This window comes from Ascidiella aspersa, chromosome 2, assembly GCF_963924565.1.
Source record: "Ascidiella aspersa chromosome 2, kaAscAspe10.2, whole genome shotgun sequence".
Classification (NCBI taxonomy): Eukaryota; Metazoa; Chordata; class Ascidiacea; order Phlebobranchia; family Ascidiidae; genus Ascidiella; species Ascidiella aspersa.
This window is the reverse complement of record NC_139448.1, coordinates 24,465,189-24,493,049: the sequence shown is the minus strand read 5'-3', so window position 1 is coordinate 24,493,049 and position 27,861 is coordinate 24,465,189. Positions and strand designations below refer to the sequence as shown.

At 34.9% G+C, this 27,861-nt stretch overlaps 1 protein-coding gene and 1 non-coding gene across 5 annotated transcripts in view; one reads left to right on the top strand and one right to left on the bottom strand.

Annotated features, from left to right (window-relative positions):
- Positions 1-27,861, top strand: part of LOC146164438 (calsenilin-like) — a 40,931-nt gene that overhangs the window by 3,523 nt on the left and 9,547 nt on the right. The window contains exon 1 of one of the 4 annotated variants that reach the window (XM_083381305.1): positions 4,557-4,838. The exons of 1 other annotated variant lie outside the window; for it this stretch is intronic. In XM_083381305.1, the coding sequence (XP_083237431.1) occupies positions 4,628-4,838 (211 nt within the window). In that variant the 5' untranslated portion in view covers positions 4,557-4,627. Of the gene's footprint in view, positions 1-4,556; positions 4,839-17,375; positions 17,473-26,620; positions 27,086-27,861 lie in introns of those variants that run through there. 2 more of the 4 variants (XM_083381308.1, XM_083381307.1) reach the window with 2 other exon arrangements.
- LOC146164439 (small nucleolar RNA SNORA13) lies at positions 8,989-9,119 on the bottom strand. The gene has a single exon (XR_014494617.1). It is a non-coding gene; the product is annotated as a small nucleolar RNA SNORA13 (small nucleolar RNA).

The following is a 27,861-nucleotide window of genomic DNA, read 5'->3' as shown; positions in this document are numbered from 1 at the left end:
GTTAAACCCATGACGATTGAATACATAGGCGTTACTTGTGAAAAATTAGAATCGCCTTTTCGCCTTCCCATGGGAATGGTGCCTGATCAACCAGCACAATTTGGTGCCACGGGATGGTCAAGCTACGTTTCATCAGGGCAAATGCGTTAATCGCCAAGGTTAGACCTAAAGTCATTGCAAAAGTGGCCAGCTTAGTGTGTGTATCGTTATTTAGCATGTCCGAATGGTTACTTGTTGCCGTTAATTACGATTGGTGTCAGCTAAAACGCGTTATATGAAAGTTGTTATGAACTATTTTCAAATGTATAGTTGACGAGCCAGTTTTGTTCAAGGATTTACGTTAAAACAATCGAGTCTTTTAAATGGTAATAATTTTTTTTTTTTTTTTTATAATTTTTTTATTTTGCTTCTTTGACAACCTAATGAAGTTAGAATAATTATTATAGAAAAATTCCGACACAGTTAGAATTTCGAGATTATAACAAAGCTACTATTGAATCCGCAATTTGCGCAGCACAGCTTTAGTATGTTTTAAATAATACCGGTAGATTTTATTATTTGTTGTGTACAATTAAAATTACAAAAAAGTGTATTAGAGAAATAATTGTGATAAATTTTGTTGCAAAGAGCTTTATTAGTTATTTAAAAACCTTCACTGTCGATTTAAGAGATACATTATGAGTGATACACTATATTCCATGTCTAAACTGACACCGAAGATTCGTAGTCACACGTCCCATACCATAGAAGAGGAAGTCAATCCAAACGTAAGCACGTTCGACGGATCTCGTTATTCTGACAACGTACACCGCTCTTCGGATGTCAGCGTCGGTAGCAGTGCTCGCATAATCTGTGGAGGTGAAACAGCCCTCTTCTTGCGAAGTAGCATAGATCACGATAGTTTAGTGCCGAATGAGCAGCCGGTGGCTGTTAGGAAAAGGAAAACTTCCGCTTTATTTGAAATGAACATTAGACGTCACTCGATTGGTGCTTGTGGCTTGCAGCACAGAGAAGCCCCCGGGATTGGTGAAGAGGCAGAAACTCCAGAGCCAGGCAAATGTCGCTTTTACAAAAATTGCAAACAGCGAATATGCCGTTATTTCGCTGGCCTTACTCGGAGGGTCCTAATGCTCGTTAACGGAACCAAAGATGGTGAGTGTTTGTGACAGTAACTTCCTTACATTGTGTCAATGGCATGACTAACTTCGAATAGCAAAACGTATCATAGTTTCAGTCTCACGTAGTCGATCTTATACGCTTTGTCGCAACTAGGTTATATGGCCTTTTTGTTTACGCTTTGTTTGACTGAATTGCAGATTTTTCGACTTTTAGGAAAAGTGCCATTTGTGTGCTTCATTAAGTTGCCATTAAAATTCCAATCTGATTGCTGAATAAGTTTTTCAGCTTATTGCCTCTAAAATAATTATGGTATTTATAGGAACATAGCATGGTATTTCCTTCCTGTTTAACAAAGAATATTGGCTTTTGTACAACATTCTCCAAGCACAAAAGAATTACAAGGTGTTTTGTTGATTAGTACGAAAAACTAAGAAAATGACTATACATAATTGAAAACTTGAACTGCCTTCTTGCGGATGGTTTTAAGATGGAACCTAGGTTGTAATACAATGCAAACTATGGGGGTGGGTAAGGTCACTTACACGCAGATTTACAAAATTATAAAATTAAAAACATAATTAGGAATCATTCATATGTTTCATTTTTTTACTGATGGTGATTCAAATTGCAAAAACACGTCCGAAAAAGAAATGTCTCATTTGCTGCCTTTCTCCGATATTCTCTGTCTGTTGCTGCATAAAATATTAATAGGATCGAAAACAAGCTTTGGATCGCAACTTGTCGGTTTTGGTCACATTACTGAAGGCGGAGACATTGGAAAGGAGTATTCCTTTAGTATGTTTGCCATTTAAGTTTAAGTGCAACACTTGAGAATGTTAACCAAAATCCGCTTATAATAAGTATGTTGATTGCCTTTAGTCGTTTTCTAGAAATATTGCCACTGCTTCGCTTCCATTTAATGTTGTCATTGTCGAGATGGTTTATTTGATTCAGGCCTCGCTTTTATTGCGAAATCTTAATGGAATGATAAACTATTTTGTATCCTTTAAATAGGTGTATATTACGTTTACTTAAGTATTCATCCACATTTTGTAAAATATATTATTTCCCACATTTATTTTCATGTGACCTTTTTGTTTAGTTTTATCATTCCTAAAAGTTCTTATAAAGTATCCGATTTTTTTCCTGCAAATCCTGAAATCGTAAGAACAAATATGGAGTTAGTTTAAGTAAAACACTCTCTTTTTTTGGCATTCTGTAAGTAATTAACGATTTGTTTATTTGTTGTCACTTACTTAAAAAGAAAATGGTATAATAATAATAACTTTTGTGTACTATTTGCAAAACAAGAAATATTTCAATTTTCCAATTATTTTTTAACGTATAATTATTCCAAATTGTACAGTTTAAAAACTATAGAAAAATTATTTAACGATCAAAGTACTTTGACATAGCGCCTCCCGCGGATATATTTTGTAGAAAAATTCTGCCGCCATTTAGCGCTCATGTATTCTCTTGCTAAATTGTGAGCTTTCTATGACAGAAAAATTCTGTTTGGGTTATGTTAGTGTTAAATATTACTTTGAGTAACACAAGTTCAAATTAAAAAAACAGACTTTACCGTGTTATTTCGTTTTATCTTCACTAAAAAAAATTAAATTATTAATTTTGTTAATTTGTAAAGCAGGGTAAATCGATTGGGCCGTTGCCTTATTGAGCTGGCTTAACTCTTCAATTCATATATTCATAAATATAATTTCAAATATTCTGAATCTACGTTCCCTTACCTTTTTACATTAAACTTCTATCGCTTATATTACTTGTATGGATATATGATTTTATGACACTTAATAAAATGTTTTATCGGATTACCTAGGTATAAAGCTGTTCGTTGTAAACATAATATGGTAGGCATAATAAATCGATCAACGACTCAAGAAATTGAATACAGTGTGGAAATTTCTACAATTGCTTGTACCGCATTTCGTAATTAGATTTTTGTACTACCAACTCCATTACTATAAATTTGATCTTTATTTAAACAAAAGCACCTGATTTGTAAAAGTTACGTCATAACGCGATGTCACGAAACAAGTAAACTTAACAAACTCGTGGGCTAAGAAGCAAATTAAATTCAATTTAAGTATACCGTATTTAAGAACGAGGCAACAAATGATAATAGTTCTTTGAAGTTCATTGAGGGGGTCTTGTGCCAGTAAACAAGCCGCTAAACTCATGTGACAATATATGTGCTTTTACCATGTTGGATGTTTTAAGGACGAAGTTTGATCCTCATAGCGTGGCATCACGTGATTATCAGCAAAATTTTTATTATTTTTTGCGTCATTTAAATGACCTTACGTAGACGATATTTTTTTAAACATGAGGTCTGCCGCTAATCGTCCAAGTTGAGTGGATAAGGGCCTGCAATTTGCCAAATTTTTAATGGTGTAATATCCAGCTGCTGTACGCAATGGCCAAGAGCAAACAGACATGAATAATGTATTGGGTTTTGTGTGCATTAACGAAGCTGACATACTTCGTCGTATCGAGTTCGTGTTCACAAAATTTGCATGATTCAAATCAAATCAAAATGTTTTTTAAAACGATTCTTTCTGAATTCATAGTTTTTTGTAGTTTGAATGGGTGCATACACGATTGAATAAAAAAATGAAATAAAAATAAATAAAAATACATATGTTTTGGCGTAGGTTTTTCATTTTGCTAAAACGCCGTTAATTCAAGTATTTATAATATCGTCAATATACTAAAACCAGTTCGCTCTTGTGTGTAAGACTACAAACCAATTACCATACCAAGGGATTTGTAGAATATGTCGGATAATTGCATTGAGGCGTCATATTTCTGAACAAATTGGAACGTCTGTTAAGCGTCTTTGTTTAGATAAAATAATATTTGCTTTTAAATAATGTATTATGATTATGCGAAGGCTCATAGTCTGGTGAGTAGCTTACAATGAGATATAATCTATTTTCAATTTGTTGAACATCTCCAGCCTTTAATATTTCGCACGCGGTTGTTTTAATAAGCAATGTTGGCTTTAGCAAGGACGCTGAATAATTCGGTATGAAAACTGCTTCAACACTTTTGTATAAACGCTTTAGAAAGTTTGTCAAAGAAGCAGAACCTACATTACATAAAGGTGGTCGTTTTCGTCTTTTTCTCTCTATTCGTTTTGGCATTTGTCTAAAACACACAACGTCCATCTTGAACTCCTTAACAAAGTGTGCCATTTTGAAGCTCGTTGTATATTTCGCTTTTTCGAAAGTGTACAGTAAACTATCGTTGATACCTAAAAGCACCCACGTTCAAGACGCTCGGCGTGAACCGACGTACAAGGGCCCAGTCACGCGTTACGCTCACCGAGCATGGCGCAAACACAGGGTCAGGGACGCTGAAAAGACGGCACGAGCTTTTTTCCCCGAGCCCGGTTTGTGGGATAGCCCAGCCGGATTTGGTCGTGAACGCGATCCTCCGCTAAATGAAATAAGTGTCTGCCGCTGTTTTGGAGAGTTTTGTTGCCTTTATGCCATTGAAACTGGAAAGGCCGATTTCGCCGGATTCATCAGCCTTCATGAGTTTGCCGTGGAAGGATCACCACCATCTGGCTGGTCAGCAAAGCAGCGCTATGAAGTTTACCGGCGACTTGCAAGGTTTCGAAATGCTGCTTACGTTTCTCGGCCTTCTGCTGTTATTTCGATTGCTCGGCCGCTATGGAGTTATACATTCGAAGAAAGGTATTTCAATTGTACTTGTTGACTAAGTTTTTTACTTCGTTGGACATACTATTTATTAGATCATAGTCCAGCTTAAACACTTGCATATGTTCCTCAGATAAAAATTGTACGTTTTAAAACAGATAGTTCTAAGGTGCTTTAATAAAAAAGCGCAAGCAGAGTGACAAAATGTTTGTGTTGCTATAAATCGAAGGTGTGTCATTTAGAATGGTGACAATATATATTATACATTATTTGTAGCAAATTTATTATGATGTAGCATTACTTTAGAGGCTCAACTTGTTTTACTTGATTTTTTGTACAGGAAAATAGGAGCCGTAGAAATTCGCAGAACGACATTCTTATCGTAAATATGTCTATATAGCACTTTGTTGTACAAGGTCGAAAGTTAAAAAAATACAAGACTTTGTAGAGTAGTAGACGATGCTTTGTTCACTGTAATAACTTTAGCCAGGTCTTGTTTGGTTAGCGCGTATATTAAGGCACACATTTTAACGCTTCGGCATATTTTTAACAAAACAAGAGATTTGTCGATTGTGTAGTACGTGTTTTCATATTTTTCCAGTAATTTCATTCATATTGATATGGAGACAGTCCTGATTTTGGTAATAAATATTGAGACAGTTTTAACCATAAGTTGGACGGATTATTATTTTGAATACTGGATGCTTACAATGTTTCTATTAAGATCAAATGTTTTTCGTGGTGCCATGTCAATCAAGCTGTTATCTCGTGTGATTTGAAAACATTGACGTTGACTTGATTTGTTTCCGCTACATTTTGTTTAGATCATATTAAAATATTTAATGTTTTATACCTCTAAGGATTTTCATCAATTAAACGAAACCTGGCATATAGCCTAAAATGTGTCTCGTTAACGTAATATTTTCAACAGACCGCTCATGGAGCTAAGTTTTTGCATTCCTACTCATGTGCTGAAAAATTATAAATTGCCCAAGTATATTGTTACGGTAAAGCCATTGGCATCAAATCTAAAAAAAAAACACATTAAATTAAATAAAACGTTTTTTAAGTCCGAACAATGTAGTGCATGGCCATCATCCGAAAAAAAAAAAAGTTTTGGTTGTTGTTGCGTTCACAGTTTTATACGTGGCAAAATGTTTGTATATTTAAAGCAGGGGTCGCCAACTTACGGTCCGCCACCTCTTTGACAACTAGACACGAGTCCATTTTAAATACTTTTTGACTATTTTAACTGAGTACGGGCAAAAATTTTTCGCGCTTCGCGCGAATCGTCTTACTACGTCCAGTTTGTTTACGTTTTGATGCTGTCTTTCGAATAAATTAGCGCTTTTTCAACGTTGTGGACAAACGGAAAACGTATTCAATAATATTAGACATATATTTTTTAACATTTTTTTATTTTTTCAACAATGTAGTGAATACTAGCACGAAATTTAAAATAAATGTTTGTATACACCAAAAATATCGCGCTCGCTTCGCTCGCCAGGACTTAAACAGCTTAACAAACACTGAATTACACTATCTATAAACACTAAGGTTATCACGTTTCCTCAAACTAGTTTTATAACACTTTTCATTAGTAGCATAAATGAAAAAAAATTGTTCTAACATTCCAATAACGCAATTCTTAGTTAACATTTTGTGCGGACCACAGATACCTTTTTGAGTTTGATTGATTCCCGTGACAAAAAAAAGGTTGCCGACCCCTGATTTAAAGTATTGGTGCAGAAAGTTGAATTTTTCCTGGTAATGACATAACCTGGTGAATTAATGTATCATAAATTCATATAGTGAATGTATGTTAGACAACCTAAAATAAGACTGACAGCTTATCGAAACGAAAGTGAAGACAATATGATGTTAGGCAACGATTATTATAATACTTTACTGTAAAGCAATATTAGGGGGGGCGATATTAAATAATATTGAGCCCAAGGGGGCACTAGTGTCAAAAAGGTTGGGAAACACTGTTTTAACCAATTGCCTAAATGCAAACAAATTTAAGCATTTTATTGACTAATTTGCCCCTTTCTAATGCAATTACAACATAACAATAGGTGTAACAGCATTGGCACCCTCTGTGTAGTGTGAAGTCACAGCCTAGTGAGATCAATACAACCAATTTCGCTAAAATCTGTACACACATGTTTCTCGTGTTATGTAATTTATATTGCTCTTTATTTTACCTACTTTACCCTATGATGTAAATGGGCCGCAGTAAGCAAGTTTACGCGTTCATAAAGCGACATTGTGCAAAGTTACAGGTTAAGAAAACCATAGGTCGCAAGCCGTATACTGCATTTTATGTATAGTGGTCACTGCACAGTACTACTGCCCAAGTTGTTGCTAATTTGTTATGTGTGGCTCTTGACAGTTACCCAAATAAAGTATACCTTAAGAAGGATATACAAGCTTAAATATACCGTTAGAATAACATTTATAGGCAAAAGCTGTAGCTGTAGCGTGATTTCACAGTATAATTCGTTATACGATAAAATTATTATCAACGATCCCTATTGTATTAGGCTCCCCACAAAATGGAACGTGAAAATTAGATTTGTTGCCGTGCTTAAAATAAGAAAATAAAAAAATGAGAAAATTCCATTACCACAAAATGAGAATGCAAATAACAAATACATGCCGGTATGGGCATTTTTATTACTTAACTGAAATTTTTACTCGTACATTGACACACTTGTGTTTACATCAGGGATTCTTAAACTGTGGCCCATGGGCTAGTTTAAGGGGGTCCATGAAGGCCTAAGTGAATCATTAGTTTATATTCAAGAAGTGGTCAACTTTTCAAAGAAAAGAGTTTAATTAAATATAAAAAGTTTTATCTTTATATCTATTAGACTCTATTTCACTTTCACATTTTTCGACCGAAATCGGATGATTTCAGAATCTGTTTGTCTATTTATGACGTCATCTCTGAAAATTTCTTACTTACCTTCGTCCACGCGAAGCAAAAAAATGAGGGGTCCGTGGTAAAAAAATGTTTAAGAACCCCTGGTTTACATTGAGTCATTGTTTATATGTTTGTATTGCATTAGATTGCTGAGTTCAGAAATAACCTTAGCTTTTTCAAGTTTTTTCACAAATTGCATGTAAAATTTTACGGTCAAAACAAATAATTACCATTTATCATTATTCACATTCACAACTAAATAATTATTAAATATGCTTATGCGCGAAGGCAAAAAAAACAACAACAAAAACAGCCCATATATATCTATATGAAATACTGATTTAACATAATTATACAAAAAAATATCACTTGTTTGACTTTGGAGAATGCTTTATCCGTCAATAGAAACCAACAATAATCGTATGCTGTTGCTACCAGGCATAGTATTTACTGAAAAGAAGTATTTCCGGTACGTATTTGTTTTATCCAACGTTTCGCTACCTCTCCAGGAGCCTTCATTGGGGTATGTTTCAACACCACGCAAAGTAAAACTAAGTAAGTTGCGCGTCTTCGCCCTTATTGCTTTTAATTTTAACGTTGGTTAGCACATTTTTATTTCCTTTTTTGTGTCGTCCTACTTTGCGTGATGTTGAGCGTGGTGTTGTTACATTCCCTGATGAAGGCGCATCTTGGATAGGTAGCTGAAACGTTGGATAAGGCAAAGAGAAACATCAGTCAAAATACTTGTGACTGTGAATACCAAATCAGTCAGCTATAAAAACTGGTCTCCAGGTACTGCGCCTCACAACACTTTAGCACAAACGGAGGATTCGCTGCCCATTAAGAAAGCAAGGCCCGAGGTAGTGCAACCATCTTATTGATATTCCCTTTTTTTTATTTATTTTTTTTTTTATAAAAGCTTGTTAAGTTTATGGGTGGTTGAAGCCATATCAGTGTTGTAGTGACTTAAGTTACTGTTTTCAAAAGACTTAACTTTACGTATGTTTGTGGACAGGGGACTTGGGTTTAAACTAAAGAGTTTTTATTTAACATTTTGTCTTGACAAAATGTTTTTCTAACTTATTTTTCCAAAAGAGTTTACGAAATTTTAAGGTATATAGTTTAATATTGTTCAGTAATTTGACTTGGGTAACTGATGACTGGGACTTTTTTTCAAAATGATGTGTTTACAACATTGGATATTATAATACAAGTCAAACTTTATTGCACTGGGCCGTTTACGAAATCTCAACATATTTTTGTCACTAAAGTCGCAAAGCACAATAGAACAAAAAGCTATTGCGCTTCAAATGCAACCAAATTGTTTTTGTTTGCCTATTTTGACGCTGCAGACTTTACGGGAAAAAGCTAACAGCAACACATAGGCAGTATTTTATTGATATTCCACTGATATTGTTGCAGTGAAAACTTCTCTGTCTCTATCTGGCGGTAGCTTTTTTGCAAAATCAAATTGTTATCAGATTGTTTTAACTGCCTTCTTCTTGTTTTTGCTTATATACTTTGACTTTACTTTCTTCGTGTGAAACCTTCATGGTCATCTGACCAGGCCTAAGTTAACCTTTCTATGTATAAAATTTGGTGATCGAAAATCGTTCGGTTGAAGCTAAACGCAAGGTGATAGACAAAACCTGATATCGATTTTTGAAATCAGCACCCAGCAGTTCTACCTTAAAACACCATTTATGTATATTGATGATGTAGGATGATGTAAAGCTAAATGCTATACTGTATACCTATATCCTCTTTATCAGCAAAATAATGAATTAAGTTTTGTAACGAAAAAATGACCTAAAATCTGAGGTCATTTTTGGAATCAGCATCCGAAAAATAATTAAAATAATTCATCTTTTTGTAAACAGCGTTATCATTTTTTGCAGACCAGTGTTTAATCGATCGAATCGATTTTATTCTTCTAAAATTTGTTGACATATGCGTGAAATAATGGTGGTAAAGTAGATCATTATGTTCGGTGTACAACACAGACGACACAAATCCGCTAACGTCTAATTTTTTTTCTTTAGTAGAGTACTTTTTTGATTTAAATATCCTATTTTGGTTGTATATTTTCAATAAATAAAAAAAATCTGTGGTGCCTTATTGTGAGAAATTTAACTAATCTGATTAATAAGGGTTAGTCACCCTTGTTTTAAAATACTATGAACGGTTGACTCCTATATATTGTTGGTATTTTGCAGCATGTTGTGGATGTCTCTAGGTCAGGCCCGAAACATTCCAAAATGGTGCAAAGGCTGCAACAAGCAAAAAAACATTCCGCGGGTTGCATGCTGAATTTGCATGTTATTATTCAGGTAACCCGTTCTAAAGTCGTAATCCAATTGATTTAAAAACACCTCTGGTTCTCGAGCAAACTCGTTTGCAAATATATAACTGAAATGTCGCCTAAAAGAGAAGCGCGAACACATTCCATTTATTTCGACCGATAAAAAGGTTGCACATTAGTCACATAAAATATTGCTTAAAATAACGTCATTTTCTAAAAAAAATTAACAAAAAATGTCTTTTGTATAGTTTATGAGTAACTTGGCTCAACACGCCGTTCGCATAGTTTTTTTCGGTTGAATACATTTCTTTAAAATATAATAAAAAAAAAACAAAGAAGTAAAAAAATATGTATTTGCAGAGTAAAAGTTTACAAAATGTAGTTTGGGGGGCCGCCTCTCTAGACTCTATTTTTGACCATTGTTTTACAAACTTATTGTGTTGTGACCCCCACAACCAGTGACGTGCGGTGAGGTTCCTAGATGGTGAGGCACAAATTTTTTCGAGTCACGTTTATATTTAACAACCACAAAAACGGTATCGTAATATTAAAAAAATAAATAAACTCAAAAACCATTCAGAGATCAAAAACAAAACGACTAAAAAGTAGTAAAACTACATTAATATAGCAAACGTATTAATGACTACATCGTTTATGACGTAACAGTCCATAACAATTGAAGGCGTGGCATGCCTGTGATCGACTGTGGTGGTAGGTTACCGCTCATAAAAACTACAAAACAAATTATTATTAAGAGAACAATATTTATAAATTTTTGGGTGGCCATGGCCCCCTTGGCCCTAAAAAGTGGTACGCATGGCAGTACAGAGCGTCCAAGTGGTACGAGATCGTAAAAAGGTTGGGAACCCCTGGTCTATACAGTAACATTTTATACACATAACTAAGCTACGCGCATTGTTCTTTTCATTAAACATTTCAAACATTATTTATGATCAGTATCACGCAATACACAAGTAAGTCTGTACTGATTTAACAAATAAGCAATTAACCAAAAAGTTTTAAATAAGCAATAAACCAAAAGTTTTTAGATCGTGCGCAAATTGCTAATTTGTTTTTTTTATTAAAATAACGTATAAAGAAATGTAACATCATATAGGAAAGATGTTGAAAATGAATAAAGAGTTATTCGAAACGTTCAAAATGATACCTACTTCTGTATGGGCTTTGATATTCTTATTACGTCTTATATAGGAAAGAATTTCGTATTTTATATAATGCAACAATCAAGACAAACTCATATAATGCAACAATCAAGACAAAAGAATTTTTTGGCTAAGTTAAATTTGTGTACAGTTTAAAACTTCTAACAAATTATTACTTTATTTTGCTCTCTTGTGTCATAGCGCGGACCATTTCTATTAAGGCTTAGGAAATTCAGCTCCGTTTTGATACCCCTGTCAGTTTGGTATAGGCCCCTGGCGTGTCGCGTGATAGCACGTTGATTGCTACTTTTTATTTGTGTTTGCTATTAATTACGACAATTGTTTTTGTTCATCACCAATATGTTTAGTCCAGCCAGGCGCTAGTCTAGGATCTTGAGAACAAATAAAATAGCTAACGAACTGGTTTGCAACTATGTAATTGAATTAACAAATTTCGTTTATTTCGTTTCCGAGGGCAAAACCTTGAATTGAGCAAATTTGACGCATTAGGCCAATAAGAATATAAGCACTATTGACTCTAGTGTCTGTGCCAAAATCATGGTGAAATTTTACATAAATCGAAAAACATATACTCACATTACGTTTATCTTGTTTTCAAAGGGATTACTAACCGGGGGATGGTATACCAGAATTATACTTTTTGCGAAATGCTCTCTCTGTGTAATTGTAATTTTCACCCTATAGCGGCCAAATGCTTTCTGTATTATTATTTTTTTCGTTTAGAAAAATATTCTCAGCTTAAAGGTGTGAACTTAAAAACTCTAAAGTGCAATTTCTTCCAAATTAGACTAAAAATGTCATTACATAAAATAGTATTAAATCTTTTATGTACCAATACGTCAAATATCCTTTAAAATAAAAGTTTTGTCAATATATGCCAAATATACGCAATTGTTTCGCCCAACAATTATTTTGACGCACGAGTGAAACAGCAGGTGTTTTTAAGATTAATTATTTTATGACGTAACTTTGTGTTCAGTTGGTAGAGCGACGCTCCCGGTATTACCGGAGGTCGTGAGTTCAAACCTTATTGCAGCCTAGTTTTTCTAGCCCAGTGGTTCTTAACCTTTCATGCCTCGTGGCCCCCTTCGAAAGGCCTTCAATCCTCGAGGCCCCCTCGATTATAAATATAGCTAGAATTGTGATAAACGTGTTTTCGCCTATTTTATTTCAACACGTCAATAAAAAACAATTCGATTGAACGAAAGCCAATGAATAAATACACTTAAAATCCAAAATTAGGTAACGTCGCTTCCTGTTCGAATCGTATTCTTTTGGCAGAAATAACATCAGCGACATCATGTTTTGTTTGGATACCGTATTTTGCTTTGGCTTTCAATGACAATGATTTTTAGGTTTCAAAGGTCGTAATGACTAGGCTTGCCATTTTTTAGAAACGTAAATCCGGGACACATATTTAAAACTGCTAAAAAACTTAATGTAGACTTAATAGCCTACAAATTAATTTAATGGCAATAATTAACTTAACGGGGTTGCGGTTGTTTTATATTTTGTCAGGGGGTATTTTTCAGGGCCCCTTTTCTAAGGGTGGTTTGTCTAAGTAATTTGAATTGTAGCCGAAAGTAATGTTCTGTATTGTGTTGTGAATAAAATGAGTCGGGTAAATGCTTTCTGCAATTAAAGTAGGATGCGGCCCTCGTGAAAGAAGTAACAATATTAGGCCGTACATGTTGGCAAAGGCGCTGTGTCCATAACAAATCCGTATTTCCCGGACCAAATCATTCTCAAGCATAATGTAAGATTTCATCAAACTGGCCTCTTGATGCTATTATATTTTATGTTGTATACTGCGTCATTTGCTTGAGCCGCGTATTATTGCCGATGATTTGAAAAGGTCATTTACCATGTTACTAAAAAGCAATGTAACGAATAGCGTAATATCCTGGCTTGAGTTCTATCTAGTGTGTAAAGTTGTAAACAAAACAATTTAATTTCTCTAATCGTTTATTGTTATACAGTATAATATGTTGGTAGACTCTTGACAACAAAGTATGTAACTAAAAAGCAATTTTGGAATCACTCACAAACGTAAAACTTTTTAGCAAATGCGTAATCCCTGTACCGTATTGCGTCCCACGTGAATAAAATCTCGTTTGAAACTTAAAATTGGTTAGTATTAAAACCGCCGCATTAAATGCGAAAATTTGCAAACTCTACCTAAATTTTGTGCAGTAACAGACGTCAATAAGTTTTTAAACATATAAGTATTAAGTTGGAAACATTAAAACTTATTTATATTAGGGCAATCAGTATGTTATGACTTTTAATTTGATTTGTAATGCTGAAAACCCGCGACATTTATCGATCCAGAATTACTAACAAACGTTAAACTTTTAAGTTGTAACAGTAATTGTTAAGACTTGCGTAATATTTAATCTAATAATACCGGCACCAAACTGCGTCATACGTGAAAACAATCCTTTAAAATAAAATTTGCTTAACGGTGACCGGTTTGCGACGGCGCTCGCTTACCTTTGTAGAGCGCACGACTCTCGTGCCCCACACCTTCCTCAAAAAGATATCTCCCAGCATCCGACGAATAATATCCATTTAATTTTTTTTACTCACCACACACAAAAAAGGAACTAGCCCCAGCAACCTCAGCCCAGAAAAATATTTCTTAACACCCGCTGGAAAATAATAAATTTATGTTTAAAAAAAAATATGGCTTGACAGCCTTACAAACCAAAAATGAAAATTAAGTATTAGGCGAGTTAGTTTTTTGCTAAATGGCTATCTCAAGAGTTTTACATTTTTAATAATTTTTGTAAATTTTAAATTGGAAAATCCGGGACAAATTGGTTAACCGGGCGGGACACCGGGACAAGGCCTTAAAACCGGAAAGCCTAGTAATGACGCATTTGACATTACCACCGAGCAGTGCACTGCAGACACTGCACACAATCATGACCGTCTCGCCTAACTTTTGTTAAGCCAAAAGAGACGTATTTCCGACATTTAATAACACAAAACCTTGTTTCTTCGTGTAAAAACGTATTTTCATTACTAAACTCCTATGGAAGTATGTGCAATTAAACTATCCTTCGTTCGACCACTTAACACAATTAATTTTGCCACAAATTTTATCAATGGAACAACAATAATAGTTTTGTGAAAAAAATTTTAAACTTGCTTGTATTAATTTTGCTATCATTCCAACTTGTGGTTTACAAACTCATAAAATGCTGGTCAAACGTTCCAAAGAAAAAAACTGAGTAAACTAGAAAAACACAAATGTTGCTTGTATGTGACGTAACAATCTTTGGCAATTAGGCGAGCAGATAAAGAATAGCAAGCCGTAGAGTAGACTGTTGCAAGAGTAGACTGTTGCTCACGGATAGCAAGTAGTAACGTGTAAGAAAAATGCGTTACAATTAGTCAAAGAAGGTTTAACACTACAAGCTAAAAAAATGAAAAACAATTACACGGGTTTTGCAACACCACGACATTGCTACAGACTTATGCTCGTGGCCCCCAATGACAGCTCCGTGCCCTCCCCCAGGGGGGCCGAGGGCCACGGTTGAGAAACCCTATTCTAGCCTGTCCTGCTTGCATCATTGATCGACAGATTCGAGTCTGCTGCGATGGGTTTCGGTGTACTAATGATACGTAAGCCGTAACCGTTGGTCAAAAAGTAGCTTTAGAAAGGCTAGATCACATTTGTTAACACACATACGGGCGTGCAGCCGTGCATCTTTCATTGAGTAACTTTTTGTTGACATTTTTTAATTTTCTCGATCCATATTACATACGGATACAGCCTGGTGTACAAATGTACAGATGTTAGGTCAATGGACTCTACAACTTGTTCGCCAAAAAATAATCTTGATACACAACCTTTTTTTCAGCATTGTACGAATATTTTTTGTTTAATCACTACGTCACACCTCGTGTTAAATTAAAAGTTTGCAAACGAACACACTGTCGTTAATTTTTCGTATGTAATTAGTAATTACATAACTTTATTTTAGTTGCATAGTAAGTACGAATTTGACAGCAGGGTTCTTAAGGGAAATTGTTTTATTAATTCATGTCATAACGTTACTTTGGGAGGTCTTCTTCAAACACCTATATGCTTTGCCTAAACAAAAATCCTACCACTTTGTTGTTTGCTTCATCTTAATTTTGGATGTTTCTTGTATGAACATATGCGCGTGAGAAATGTTACCATAGGTATTCACTGGAAAAACTCTTTCTAAAGGTATGGCTTTTTTGACCGCAGCCACTGTGATGTTGACCTAATTTGTTACACAATCTGTTATATCATGTAGTGATAATCCATTTACCGTTCCACGGCAATTTCTCATCCATATGTAAAAGACAACGATTTATTTTACCGCGTATGCGACTCCCAACTATACCAAACGATTGACGTTGTGAATTTTAGTAAACCTTACGGCGAAAAAAATGAACTAAATTACAAATATATTTGTGATATTAATAAAATTAAGACTCGAACAAATCCGATCTATACTCCATGTGCACAAGTTAGATGGCTAATTTATCCGAATTGGGTTATGTGAATTTCACAGCAGAATGAGTTTTTGTTGATCATTTGCGAAAATTGCTTTATTTTTTCAAACAATTTAGAGAATATTACATTTTAGAAAAACATGTCAACTAAATGAAAACGTGTTTGTCTTGGTGGAGTGACCGCATGGTCGATGTTCGATCGACAATCGATCTTTCTGTTTCAAGGTTGAACGATTGCAGCTCATCTCGGTGTCGTGAATTGCTTAGTTTTTCGAGCGGTTCTATAAGTGCGTGAATTGTCGTCATGTGGTCAGTCACTTATTCATGGAAAGTCGGTCGGCCTTAATTTCATTTCAGAAATTTGCGGGCCGATCAGCTAAATATTTAATGGACCTCTCTCGGACGTTTTGTGGCCGTCCATTAAGTGAATTCACAGCAACGCTCTCTCGCCTGCATTGTAGGTCATTTTGAGGCGAATCGGTTGATATAAATAAAACTGACTTTCTTTGTTGTTTAAGTATGCAATATGTTTGGGTTAAACTAATTTGTATCTAAATTATTGTTTATGCATCGCCTTTGTTTGTTTAACTGTGGGCCAATTTAAATAGATAGCGACGTTGTTTAGAGAGTGGACACAGGGGATGCAGGGAAATATTAAATGCTATTAGTATTTCCCTCATTCCACCAGCGCTGCAAAGCGGAATATACGAGAGCAACACAAATAACTTTTCGATTTATTTTTAACGTTATACTGGTTGATTGTCTCGCAATCACAAATAGTGCTGTGCGATTCACTTTTGCTTGATAATATTATTTTGAAAAGGTGTCATTTCCTTAAATCATTTCTGCAACAATTTTTAGCCACTTTTTGGATTGTTTTTGTGTGGCGTCATGATGGTCGTTGTTAAAACATTTCTACAGCTACCGACATAACTACATTATTTGGTATAATTCATTTATTTCCTACTACATTTCGTTTATTTTCTACTTCGTGTCTAAACTGCAAAAACTGGTGAGGCTATAAAAACAAATGTTGTTTAAATTTATAAATTTCATAACAGAATTCGTTACTTGAATATAAGTTACGCAGAAGAGAACAGACAGTGGACAAAATTCGTATATCATGACGTCTTTTTAGTAACGTCATGATTTACGAACTTGACTTACTTGCTTTCCACGAAAGCAATAATGATTTGACATTGTTGATTTATATGAACCGTGTTCGTATTTGATGTTCTATTGTGGCAGCCTACCAAAAGACATCCTGTCGTTCATGAATGTTACTGTGCAATGCCAAGTTAAAACCACGATTTGCGATTCCGCTGTGCATAGTTGTCGACGACCTTCAGGTACGACTTGCCGGTCGCGTAGAGGGACTTGACTATATTGATTTTTGCCGAGTGCATGTTTAATGGCGGGCCTTAATTATCTTGTGGGTACGACCAAATGAAAGCAGAAAGGAAGTGATTGCTTCTGTTTCAGCAAACGTGGTTGCAGTGAGTCCCCTCCATTATAACTACGTATTTGAACTGATCCAGTTTCGACGAAGTAGCATTGTTGCATCAACCCCTTCATTGCGTCTTGTGTCTGAACAGCTGTTTACTTGTGTCGCCATCTATGATAGGTTGAGGCACGCATTAGAAGCACACAGTCTTTGGCATAACTCTAAAGTAGTAATGTGCGGAATAGGAGTACGTTTAGCTCTGTGCTTACAAAAAGCATTTCGGGTCAAGGAAGATAAAAAGGATGACAAAGATAGCGGTGAGTATTTTGTAATATTTTTACTTTGCATTTTAACATTTATTATGTTTGTTGATGGATTTACTACTTTCTATCTGAAATCTTGTAGCAAGCTTGCAAATGAAGTACGTAAATTGGTTTAAAGAGGTATACTCAAAGTACACACTTATAGCAGATGAGCATAGCCTCCAGCATAGTTTGCCATTAACGGAAATTTAGGATTTTAAGAAATGGGCGTAATACGATTTATTGCAAGTGAGACAGTTGTTTTTGCTATATGATTATTCTTTAGCTGAATATTATTAGTGAACTGTAAGTTGAATGGCAGAAAACTTCGGAAATGTTTATTTGAAAATTATAGTCAAGTAATGCGTAAAAGTTGATGTTGTTTCACTGATAAAAAATGAGGGAATTCAAAATATATTATTCGCCTGTGCACTTTGCAAATATTTTATGTAAACTTCACAGTAAGCGTGTAATTAGTTCTAATTGTTTCAGTGTTGATATATTAAGAGTCTATGACATAAAATTTCATTTTGCCAACGAATTACAAACAGCTCTGCAAACCATACTTTGGCAGATTAATATGGTAAACAATGTTTGAATCCTGTGTTGACAATTTGTTACTGAAATAGATTGTTTGCGTATTCGATGAGGCAATTACAGAGCTTAATATTGTCGAAATTAGGATTTTTTTCCATTCAAATTCGCACCTTTTTTATCTTTGAAGTGTGATAATAACGGTGGGTCACGTGAATTTACGAAGAATCGCAAGGCTCTGAACCAAAAAAAATATTTTACAGGAGTTGTTTGTGTATTTTTCGAATAATATGGCCACACTTGTTGGCGCATGCTTGATTTATTAACGGTGTGTAACTATGATGTTTAGTGCACTGTTTCGTTTGGAACACCCTGTAGTATTAAAAAAATTATACTATAGAATGAACTTAGAAACGTATTTTTTGCATTCCCTATGAATTAAATGTATTTCAATCCTGTTTAGGTCCAGATCTGGTTTCAATTAACGCAATGTTTTAATATGCAAACGTTTTAATCGTACCCAAAGTTGTACCGAAAAGTAGTAGAGTTGTTCCGCTTTTGATCGTACAGCAATGTTCAGAGGACAATTTAATGCTTTCGGAGTTATCTTTGAACCTCTCCCTTTGTATTTACGCAAAACCTTACCGTAATTTTTAAAGGTATACATGAAGCCTTATTGAGTATAAGTATATTTACACAAACTTGTTCGTAGCATTTTAACTCGAAGTTTTGTGCAGCGCTATACACTTGGTTGTTGTTGGGGAATACCTTGAAAAAGGTTTAACTTTATTTGCGCCGTAAATTTTCAAAGTGTTTTGCGATATTATACAAAATGCTCCGGGGATAGGCTACATCGTGTCTGCATTTGGTTACTATATGAAAATAATTTTCTATTATATTATAAACGCTATCCATGTAAAATAAAATGTAATCTACCTAAAATCAACGAAGTTAACATTAGCTTCGCTCCATGTGTGTTAAAAGTGTGAGAATTAATCCTTGTGTGTTAAAAGTGTGAGAATTAATCCCTAACTTTTAGGAATTATATAAATTGTTGCTACTCGAATAACTTTTTACTTGCAGTGAGAAAGACTACATTTTGTTTTTATTAGGTTTTACTGTACTTCTTAACAAAGCGTTACTTTTGACTTTTCCGATACCCCGAACTATAGTGCTACTATACACTTTGATTATGCACTATTTCGTATTAGGTTGATTAAATCGGAAATTGAAACCTAATCCACCAAACTTCATACGTCAAAATAGCCACAAAACCTTTGACGTCATACTTAAGGTAAATAATTAATTAATGTCGCCCAATATTCATCATTATACCAGAGATATTGCAATTGTTTTTATTTTAACTGGTTTAGGTAACATCACGGATAAACCACGAGATAGAGCTTCAAAGCACATTGGCCAATGTTTTAATTGGCATTTTTATATTGGTTTGAAAGGTTGTTCCTCGGAAGGTGGGCCGCTTCTGTTAGCAAAATATATATTTTCTTTTGTACAAATATTCAGGGGTTGTTGTAGTATTTTGTTAATCAAAACCCCTAAGGACCTATGGCTTGTTCTATGGCTTGTTCATATTATAGCCGTGCTCCATGTTAATAATGTGTTTGCTGTTTCCAACAAAGTGTAGTTCCTATACCATGAATTGTTTTTTTTATGTTCATGTATGTTATGGTGGCTATTAGATTATTATAATAATGTAGTCTGTATAAACTACAGTATAGCCGTATGGTGTTTGGTTGTCCAAACAATTGATGGTATATGGTAAGTATTGTGTAAATGGCGACCATGTGAGTCACCATTTTAGTATTGTGTTTCACCTAATTGCACTCAAGCTGCGTGATTTCCACTGAGAGAAAGTGGGTCACAGATGACTTACGGATATTCGATTATCACTTTTTCCGATATATTTCACCAATCGATACATTTGAGCATGAACGTTGTCGTGTGGTGCTATCGCTAGTGCTCTCTTGCGTAAAATCTATAAGGTTGTTAAAATGAATATCCTTTTTGACACAATAGACCGTAATGTGATATTTATTCCGTTTCATGTTTGTTCGATATAATGTGGGCAGAACCAATGTCCCCGATAACTATATAGGAAAAATAAGGTTGCCAGTGATTCAAATCTATTACAAATATACACTTTATGTTTCAACTGTTTAGGTTAACCTAATTAGGTAGCTCAAGCATGTCTACCGCTTACGGAATTTTATGACAAACATTAAGACTGTTGCAAAACCATGGCTTGGTCCCCTTGGTTTTTTGTGGAAAAAAATCTCGTACAGTATCTAAGTTCATCAAAGTTTGTTGTGTGTATAAATCTTAAACGTCAACATGAGAAGTTTATTTGACTTACAACGACGTGACAAGTTTCGTCTTAACATTACCGTCCTAAATTTGATAACATTTATATATGTGATGTATAATAACAAAAAGTGAGGGTATTTGAGATAAAGAATTAGAAGGAAATTTCTGTATCTAAAAAATGTTACTCTATTCGTAAACTAAATTTAAATGGGTTTTGCTAAAGGCCCGCAAAAATGTCTACTAAAATGTAAAGTTATATGTTTTCCACATCAGTACTTCATTTATTGCAATTCGAGTAGACGAGATATTAAATATTTTTCTGCAAATTAGATATATTTGCGGTTTTATCTTCGAACGCTTTACTCAAATACTTAAGCCCTAATTCACAAATATGAAAGTTTGACAAAGACAATTTTTTCTTTGAATTGACCCCAAATAAAGGCATAGTGATCCAATCAACACTTAGTACGGTGGTTTACCGCGCAATTAACCAGCGCGTGTTAAGACAACTCAGTTACTGTTCTGTACTGACATCTAGCGGAAAATATTTTAATGTAACACCCACAAGAGATACTAAGCCACCCGACTTTGTGTAATCGGATAGATTTTACTTCTGTTGGGCTTTTTCATCAGCAAAAAACAACACAACTCAAGTACTCTTTTAATATAAACATATTTCAAAAGCAATAGAGTGTCTTGCTGGCTGTTTTCGTATCTGTTTGATTGCGTCAGATTGTACACTACGCAATTAGTGTTTAAAATTGGTCTATTTAGTTTAAGTGTCGCTGTTTATCTACTTCTAGAGAATTATGTTTCCAGAATACAATCTTAATTACTGTTACAGATTTGTGTTACATGATTTAGTGCAGGGGGCGGCAACCTACGGCCCGCAGCCCGCCAATGTAATTTATCCGGTCCACCGCCTCTTCGACAAACTATACACGACTCCATTTCAAATACTTTTTGACTATTTTAACTACGAAAGTGTGAAAAATTTTAGCGCTTCGCGCGAATGATTTTTTATACGTCCGGTTCCTTGACGTTTTGACGCTGTCTATTTAATTAGAATATTTTTTATTTTCGGCAATATAATATAAAGTTAAAAGAAATGCCGGTATACCAAAAAAATCGTGCCCTGACTTAAAAGGTTAATAAACACTAAACTAGAAAAAATATTAAGGTAATCGAGTTTCCTCAAAGTAGCTTTATTACACTTTTTATTAGTATAGTATGGATGACGACGTGTGAACTCGAATTTTAAAACAAACAAACTCTTTTTTTCGCGCTTTGTGCCAGCACTTTACTGCCTCCTCAAAGGTAGTTAAAAACATTTTTTAGTGAAAAAAAGATCCGAGGCCCACCTGATTAAAAGTTGTTCTAACATTTTAATAACACAATTCTTAGTTAATATTTTGTGCGGCCCGCAGAGATCTTTCTGAGTTTTGGCCCGCTACAAAAAGGTTGCCGACCCCTGATTTAATGAAACACGTTTCATGGAATATTAAGAACTATCTTGTCAAACGATTTAGTTTCAACCGCAATCCGCATGAGTTTTTTAGTAGTATAGAACACGGTTACGTTACTGATAACAGCTTATAATATAGTTAAATTAAAGTTGCTAGCCCCAGAGAGGCAAGCTTTGGGCTTCTGGTTAGGCTCAATTGTGTACATCTAGTTCAGTGTTTCCCAACCTTTTTTATACTAGTGCCCTATTGGGCTCCATATTACTTCACGCCGCCGGGTTTGAAAAAACGTGTGTATATTAATTAGTTTTTGCCTCTATAGTTTTAGACTCTATAAAAATGACGAAAATGCCTAATGATTTTTCTGACATCAACAACGTTAAAAATGAGTTTTGTTGTCAAAAAAAGCCATACTGGCAAGCCTTGTACGTATGTCTATCGTCTACTTTTCAGGTGTCGGTCTGTGTTTCGTACTTTTTCATGTAGACATTTTTTTCGTTTTTATATTAGGCTAACTATTGAAATGGAGTGTAGAGCCTGGTCAGAATTGGAAACATACATTATTATATACAAAATGTGACTTCTTTTGAAACAATACTTTAAATTTTTCTTATTTTGACAAGCTGTGAGAATATCCGCGGGCTGGTTAAATTAAATTGTTTGGCTGGCCTGATGCCGCCCGCGGGTTTTAGTAAGTTCAATAATTCCTAGATGGGAGTCTCTTTGCGGCAAAACAAGCAAAAACTTCGCATTAAAAATTGTAATAAATTTACTTTCCTAAACAATTGTTGTTTTCTAAGGCCGGTCGGCGACAAATGTTTAGTTTTAAACCGGTCCGCAGTGCCAAAAAGGTTGCCGACCCCTGGTCTAACATACATTCACTATAGGAATTTACGTAAAAAACATGAGTATAAATTGAACTAAATTAATGAAGTAGGTGCATAACTTAAAAACATAAGGCATATAGGTAACAGGACATATGATTTACATACAACAATAATTGCCTTAAAGTTTTTAAAGTGGCTGACGATTCAACATATAATTTCATGCATACTAAAACATAACACTGCACTGCATCTTGCTGAAAATTTAATTTAAAAATGCAATCCAGTTTTGTCGTTAGCTCAACATAAAAGATTACTTCCTAAAATACATAGATTATTTCCAAAGGTTATTACCTGAAAAAATTTCAACTTTCTGCACCAGTCCAAGATTTTAAGTTTAAGTAAACAAACAGTTTGCCGCGTATAAAATGGGGCAACGCAACAACAACCAACAATCTTACATATGAAAGCCAATTATTAAGTAACAATGGTCAGGAAATTACCTCGAGTTAGCAGAACGGAAGTTGCCATTTAAGGTTAAATGTTACATATTACAATGCTGTTGGTTACTATTTTTGTGTGAAATGTTTATACAATTTTGCGGAAAGTACTCTTGCGTAACGTCTCCTTATGTGCGTTCAGGGCCCCCAAAATGACAAACGACCCAAAACGCCCATTATAACTCGCCAAAGCCTGATCTGCTTGAAGGTATTTTGTTGGTATAGAGCGCCACCTAGCATACGTTATGCCAGCACCTTTTAAAATAAATTAGACACTAGATGGCAATAAAGCAACATACTTTGCTTGTGCTGACCCTAGGGGTCGAAATCATTCATTTAAATTATGTTTTTTTAAATGACGTACGCTAAACAATGTCAAGTATGTTTTCGTGACAAACACTTCTGTCCTACGAACAATGAAAAATATGGAATAGGTTCTTAGTTCTTACCCACTTCTCATCATGGTCCTCTAATGTGGTATCTCAAATCCTGTTTGAATTGACACCTAATTCTTAACTTCCACTAGTGAACTTATTCATTTACGACTAATAGGCGTGGGTTTAAAGTAACTAACTTTATTGTTTAGGTAAGAACTGATTCTTAACGAACTGATTACAAAATTCGAGAAAAAATCTGCTAAATAACATTCTTTGCACTAAACACATAGGCCTACTGTCATACATGTCACCTTTAAATGAAAGCTCAACGATATAAACGATTTAGCAGCAATATAAAATCCCAAATTTCAATTATTAAAATTTTTTAATGTTTCAGTGTATTTTTTTCTTGGAACCACTGCAACATTACGTTAAGTTTTGCCAAAATCAAGTAGGCAGTTTAGCAAATAAGTATTGTTTGCTTTACGCATTACTTAACACAAGACAACCAAGATATGCATACCAATACGAAATGCTATGTTCTGTATGTAATATTGCATTTACTAACAAACGCAATGTAGTTGATCACGAATTATTTGAAACTGTCAAGTAATGGAAATATTGCTTGCGTAGGCTAAGTTAAACAAAATGTTTTCAAGTACCTAAATAAAAAATTTTCTTTAATTTACACTTATTCGACAGACGATTTTTGGGGGAAAGTCATCGTTCTTTAGCAAGTGTGGGGTATACCTTTTGTAGTTGTGTTTGGAATATTTTGCAGGTTCTCACAAACAAAGTTGCCTATGTTAAATGTATGAGGTTGTTTTCAGTTTAATTTAGCAAACAAATGCGTAAGTTTATTCGACCTTCGTTAAATTGCAGTTAAACATTTTGATATACTGTTTAGGATCATTCCATCATATATAAACAAGATTAGGACAAGAAAGATATTATCTGTTATTGTGACTTGTTGGTATTTATTTTAAAGCGTGATGTAAAATGACGAATCATCGATCAGAGTTTATGCGTTGACAGAAAATCTAACCACATGTTTTAATGGAACTTTTATGTGATAAATAATATATGTACGGCCGACCATTTACCGATAACAACCTACTTAGCCCATCCTTATTCAACGAAACGTCTTGTTGATTTTGTTTATTTAACAAACTAATGTCTGTGCATATTTAGTGCATATTTTTGGATTACCCATTCACCTAACAAAATACATTAAATTTGAAACTAAAATACAGCGACTAATATTCAGTGTGTTTATCTTTTAGAATATGTTGTCTTTGAAATAATTTTAGTACACGTAATATTTTTATTTTAGTATAACCGCAAATACTAACTGAAGGGTTAAATTTTAACTGAAAAATGTGTTGTCAAAGTGTCCCTTTATGTATAGTATTTTGCTATTACCTATTTAGTTCTCATCGGATGGTTGTAGGTGTAAAACAAAAAATATGTTTGTACAATCGAAGCTAACCTAATTTATCATTGTTTATCTGGCTCGCAGGGCTGCGGTGCCATTGGCAAAGATTTCTAAAAAAAAGACAAATCCTATGTTAAAAAGACAAACACACTGCAAAACAAATGCTACCGGACTGACCGCGTACATGGATTAAACAGTTTTTTGTCGAATGTGTACAGTTTTGTTGAATGCCGCGTGGCTTAAACCAATCACACAACTTGTGAGGAATTAGAACCATTAAAATTACAGGGTGTGATATCGATCAACAATGTTTAAGTTAAATGCAGAACCTATGCATAGTGCAGCTCTGATCTTCTCATTCAAGCGCCCATAATGGCACGCTTGCGCGAGTCTCATTAATTTTGAATGGCTCGGTCAGGATTTGTGTCGGGTGCCTGGAAAAGCGATAAACCAGGGTATCAGAGGCCGGGTACGGGAAGCATCAGGTCGCCATTAAGGTTTCCAATACGAAGGCAGTTAAATTTAAAGTATCTAATTAAGTACAAATAAATCACAAAGGCACAGGAAGTTGAGGTTGATTTTTTTGAAGTCTTTGACGAGATCACCAAGAATAAGTGCAGTTGTGGTTATCTGCAAACAGCAGATTCATCCGGCAGTTGATTTCGCGTAATGTAAGGTAGTGTTTTTCCCAACATTTATTTTTCTAGGGTATAAATTAGCACCAAGAAAATGTAGTTTTGTCAGGCGATTATTTGGTAATATCAGGTGTGAAAATCAAGTGCCATTGGAACTTCTTATTATTTTGCTAAATCGTTTATGGTATAAGTAAAGTAAAATGATTTATTATATGACGAGACTAATCCTAATTTAAATAAACACAAATGTTTTTTTTACTTATCGTACGACTTTTGATATATTTCTGTGCTTTTACTAAACGTAAATTTACGTGAAGATTTTAATTGGCGGCGTGGACGTTAAAAGCTTTTTACGTCGACATATTGGCTTGGCAAGTCTCTCCAAACTGAGTGGTATAGATGAAGATCAAAATAAATAATTGATAAGTAGCTACCCTTAAGTATTCAAGTTACACGTGTGCGATCATTAGGACGCGTGACCGTCAATTATCCAGCTTTAAAAGCGCGCTTGTGTCAAACGGTTAGGGGCGACCTACCACTGTAAGATTTCTAAATTTAGAAATCAAAGCTTTTTTTGGCATAAAAGTGCGACTACTACAAGGGCATAAAACTTGATAGAAAAAACGCTATACAATCACACGAAATAAACAAATCAAATTAATTTAATTACGGTAGCCAGTTTACTCTTAGCATACCTTGAACGTTTGTACTTTTATGGAAACATCCAAGAAGTACAATGTTTGACTGTAAACCTCAGTTTGTCTGCATGTTCATATCATGTGCGATGGGAAACAGTTTGGCTATAGAACACCCGGTCTGGTAATTAGCTAATCCCAAGCCATATGGCCACTTTTAAAATAGAAGTCAACATCTATTTATATAACTATATACACGCACAATTCTTTCAACAGTACAGCAAGGCAGCTGAATAACAGAAAGGCTTGCAATCTACAAGATAAAGCACGTACGGCGTAATTAAACAATGTCGACAGAAATAGGGTGGAGAATACACTACTAATTTTGCAGAATGGCAACGATTAGTACACAACTTTATACAGTTTGAAAGACAATGCGAGCTTCTGATGGCAAAGGAAAATTGGGATGGCAAAAAGACAATTCCAATTGTTGTAAAAACTTGTAATTCTGCTTTAGGGAAGTATCTCTAAATATTGGCCCAACAGTTTTAAATAAACGTTTCGCGCCATAAAAAGAGAGGCACTTAGGAAATTGAATAGTCGTGATTTTTTTGTTGCCTCGTAAATGTGCCGCCACCACCACCAGTAGCGGTCGAGGCGAAGCGAGTACCTTGACATTAAGCCGCTGAAAATTTGGGACAGTTAACCTTAGAGAAGCGGCAACGATACAGCCACTTTCTATCCTCTCGATGTCTTTTCATGTGTTGAATATGAGCTCGGACCCGGACTCGCTTTGGGAAACGGAAAAGATAGGTGTAGCCATCACAGCTGCTTGCGTGGTCATGGTCCTGTTTAATCGGATGCATAGGTACATACCATGCCTCAAGTGCTGGACAAAAGGTAATTTCTTTCAACAATAATGTACCGTATAAGCCGACTTTATTTTGTGTTGCGTAAGGTCAATCCTAATGTCAATTGTTGAAGCCAGGTTCTGTCGCCATGTTGAACGTAAGATCAATTATTGTTGCATAATGCAAGACCTAAGTGGTAGCAGGGAACAAATGTTTAAACTTTGCTGTCTCTGCTTTTGATGAAAATTGTTTTATACCTTCGTGGAATAAAAAGTGAAAATTTAAAACGAAAAAAGTCTAAAACATAATGAGATTGTCGCAAGGTCATTTTTCTTGATGTATGGTAAACAGCTTTCATGCAGAAATATATATTAGAAAACTATGTTATAGCTTTAGTAATGGTAAAACTTACTTTATTTCGTCATATCCATAAAACTAGCACATTTATGTTAGCGCAATTTGTTACTAAGTCAAAGTTCTGCTTATATAGAAATGTAGTTTGCTTCGAAAGTACGTTCTGAACCGAATGGTTGGCGGTAACAAAGCAATGTTTTTACAAAAGGGAATGAATGCCGTTGGGCAACAAAACATAAGCTCGTGGGCTGAGGACGACCGACTTACCTCGTGTAGTCCCTGTCGTACAAGTTATATGCTGGCAACTGTGAATGCAGTTGAAATACCTATATATCAACACAAGAGTTTTTTTGCTATGTTTAAAAGGTTGCACAACTTGCAGTATATTTAGTTGAAGAGTGATTTCAGAGTCATTCAAGCCCGGATTTCGTACTGGTTTGTAAATGAAACTATTTGACAAAAATTCTCCCC